Source organism: Nanorana parkeri, unplaced genomic scaffold (assembly GCF_000935625.1).
Source record: "Nanorana parkeri isolate BGI_ZX_2015 unplaced genomic scaffold, ASM93562v1 scaffold64, whole genome shotgun sequence".
NCBI classification, from domain to species: domain Eukaryota; kingdom Metazoa; phylum Chordata; class Amphibia; order Anura; family Dicroglossidae; genus Nanorana; species Nanorana parkeri.
The window spans coordinates 2,538,503-2,542,240 of NW_017306332.1; the positions used below are offsets into that span (position 1 = coordinate 2,538,503).

The 3,738-nt window shown below is 46.3% G+C and overlaps 1 protein-coding gene across 2 annotated transcripts in view; it reads left to right on the forward strand.

Moving 5' to 3' along the window:
- SP4 (Sp4 transcription factor) overlaps nucleotides 1-3,738 on the forward strand; it is a 22,659-nt gene that overhangs the window by 6,026 nt on the left and 12,895 nt on the right. For both annotated transcript variants that reach the window (XM_018576327.1, XM_018576328.1), the window contains one exon: nucleotides 575-2,126. In XM_018576327.1, coding sequence (XP_018431829.1) covers nucleotides 575-2,126 — 1,552 coding nt within the window. The remainder of the gene's footprint in view (nucleotides 1-574; nucleotides 2,127-3,738) is intronic.

Sequence of the window (3,738 nt, forward strand, 5' to 3'; positions counted from 1 at the left end):
CCCCCTCGAAGTGCCCCCACCCCCCCCCCCGGTAGTCATACCTTAGGGGGAGCCACTGTTCACCCACCCCCCTTTCTCCTGCTGCAGCTGGTGTACGGGACACAGCATTGCAGCCCGGTTCTCTGTATATGTAATAATGCTTGCAAATGGCTAGCAGTCATTGGTCAGCATGGTCACCTGACCTCACTGGGTAATGGGGGGGTGCCAGAGGGGACCACTTTGTGAGGGTAATTTTAGTTTCCCGCACCTGCTGTGAAACTGGAATTGCACTTTAATTGCAGACGAGACTTGGCATGTGTCTTCTGCAATAAAGAGTCTGCCTGCTTGCAGTTTTTTTTTTTAAGTTATGTTTCACTTTAAACCTTTTGCAAGGCTGCTTGTTTTAGATTTTTTTTTTTTTTCGGAAAATGTCATCTGTTGCTTCCTGTAACTTGCTGCTTGAAATTTGCTGAAACATTTATAGACCTAAAAGATAGTTTTGAGAATGTGACCACTTCCTGTTAGAGATCTGTTAGAGCAGCCAGATGGAAACACACCCATTCTCTCTGTTCTCTCCCACTTTCTTTTTGACTAGGACTCTCAGCCTTCTCCCCTGGCTTTGCTAGCTGCAACCTGCAGTAAAATAGGGACAACTGGGGAAAATCAAGCGGCTGGACAGCAGCAGATAATCATAGATCCCAGCCAAGGATTGGTTCAACTACAAAACCAGCCACAGCAGCTGGAGTTGGTTACCACTCAGCTGGCAGGCAGTGCCTGGCAAATAGTCGCCGCCGCACCTCCCATCTCGAAAGAAAACAGTATAGCTCAGCAAGGCATTTCAATAGCTGCTAGCACTGCGGGTTCGTCCGCTAGCAGCAATGAGAATTCATCACCCACAAAAACTAAAGTTAGCACTTCAGCTGCAGCCCCTGGGCAGTTCCAGGTCATCCAGGTCCAGACTCCTGGTGGGAACGTGCAGTACCAAGTTATTCCTCAGATTCAGACTGTGGATGGTCAGCACATTCAGATCAGCCCTGGAAATGCCACCACACTGCAAGATTTGCAAGGTCAAATCCAATTTATTCCCGCTGGTAACAATCAAGCCATTATCACTGCTGGCAATAGAACGACATCTGGAAATATTATTGCACAGAACTTGTCGAATCAAACTGTGCAGATTCGGCCTGGAGTTTCTATACCACTGCAGCTGCAGACCATCCCTGGCCATCCTCAAGTTGTGACAACCGTACCCATTAACATAGGAGGAATGACACTGGCTCTGCCTGTGATCAACAGTTTGTCTGCTGGAGGGAGTTCAGCACAGATCATTCAGTCCACCGATGGCGGGGTCATCAATGGAAATCAACTGGTGTCTACACCCATCACAACATCCTCTGTCAGTACCATGCCTGATTCTCCCTCCTCCTCCACCTCATCCACCACCTGTACAACCACTGTGTCCACCACCCTGACTAGCAGCGACACACTGGTCAGCACAGCCGAATCAGGCCAGTTCGTAAGCACACCAGCAAGTACAGAACGTGCAGCGGAAGAGTCGCCATCCTCTGTTACAGAATCTGAATCTCAGAGTAGCAGTCAGCTTCAGGCAAATGGACTTCAGAACGTGTCTGACCAGTCAAGTTCCTTGCAGCAGGTGCAGATTGTGGGCCAGCCAGTTTTACAGCAGATTCAGATTCAGCAGCCACAGCAGCAGATTATACAAGCCATACCACAGCAGTCTTTTCAGCTTCAGTCAGGACAGACCATACAGACTCTTCAGCAGCAACAGCTGCAGAACATTCAGCTCCAAGCACTAAGCCCAACACAGGTTCTCATAAGAGCCCCGACATTAACCCCATCCGGCCAGATCAGCTGGCAGACTGTGCAGGTTCAGAATATCCAAAGCCTTCAGAACTTGCAAGTTCAAAACGCTGGTCTGCAGCAACAGCTCACCATAACCCCAGTGTCCACCAGTAGCGGTACAACGATTGCCCAGCTTACACCAGTTACAGTTTCTGGCACCCCGATCACACTCAATGCTGCCCACTTTACATCTGTGCCTAATCTGCAGACTGTCAGCGTTGCAAATCTTGGTACAGCTGGAGTCCAGGTTCAGGGGGTCCCTGTAACAATTACAAACGTCGGAGGTACGTGTCATCTTTGCATATTTAACTGTATCTTCCGTCATGCTGAATGTGGCCATCGCTTAGACAGTGAAAGGGTTAAACACCAGCACATTGAGAGCACATACCAGTGTCTCCAGAAATAAATACAGCTCACGTATATGCTGCAACTGAAACTTCCTAATTGGTCCATCTAGCTTAGTCTGTGTGTGAACTTTTATGCAGGTTTCATAATTAGCCTATAAGGGCCCATATACATATATGCATGTTACGTTGCATGTTTTAATGTGCATTGCGCTAAGGCACCCCGTTCATTTTGAACGGACTGCCAATGCACTCGGTGTGTCCAAAATCAGACATGACCTTCCTTTTGTAATGCAGAGCTGTACGTTGCAATGTATTGGGGTGTGCTACAAAGCAGGTGCGTTGGGGTAACTTTCAAAATGAATGGCATCTCACCAATGCACGAGCGTTACCGCAATGACATAGTGTGAGGGACCTGTGACCATCACCCTTCTTTCTGACATGCCTCCTGCACTAATACTTTAGGCCAGTGGTAAGCAGCCTTGGCACTCTAGCTGTGATGTAACTACAAATCCCATAATGCCTCTGGGAGTCGCGTCTGTGGCAGGTGTTGTGATGGCTCTTGGGATTTGTAGTTTCACCACAGCTGGACTGCCGAGGTGGCCTACCCCTGCCTTAGGTTACATTTACATCTCTGTGATGTAGCATTGCAGGTTGTGTTGCCATAGGGCAGTGCTTAATTTGAAGGGGCTGCCTACCGCATCTAAGTCACACTAAATTAAATTACCTTTTTTTTAAACAAATCGCAACACAGTTCATGGCAATAGGTTACAATGCATTGTGGCGTGATGCAACGGCTAGGAGTGTTGGTGTGCCTGTAAAAAAAAAAATAATGGCACCACAGCGCACCTAACAGTATAACAAGCGATCTTGTGCGATGCAGAAACGCACTAGCGCCCCCATCGTAGATATGTGAGCAGAGCCTTAAGCAATGGTTTATATAACGCCAACAGTTTGCTCAGCGCTTTCCAATATAAGGAAGACGGCACAGTTACAATACAGTTCCACGCAATATGATTAGGAGGAAATGTAAAAGCACTTTTATTTTCGTTATTTTCTTTTGGGGGGGGGTTACTAAAATGGGGAAAACCATTATTTTTCTGCTTAGATCAGAGTTCTCTCTTTTTTTCTTTTTCTTTTAGTTAGATGCTTTTTATTAGATTTTTATGTTGTTTTTTTCTTGTTTTTTTTTTTTTTTTACATATCCAACATCAATTGATACATTTGTTAGAGTTCTTCTTTAATTTCCAGATCTGCAGAACTATTTGCTTTCATCATAAGATTTTTGATTGGAGAGCTGCCTTTCTTTAAAGAGGAACTCCAGGAATCTAAAGAAATAACTCTTGCAGTGGTGCTACCCCCACACTGAAAGGGTTAACTGCTCACTTTGGTCTAGGGGCCAGAATATAGAAGATATTCTTTCCTGATCCTCGGTCATGCAGTGGTGAGTCCTCACCTCTCCCTCTCCACTCTGGCTGTGCATTGTTCCTCGTTGTCCTCATGTCTAATGCAGGTGAATGGACTTGCATTAGACGTGATAATGTCATCAGTT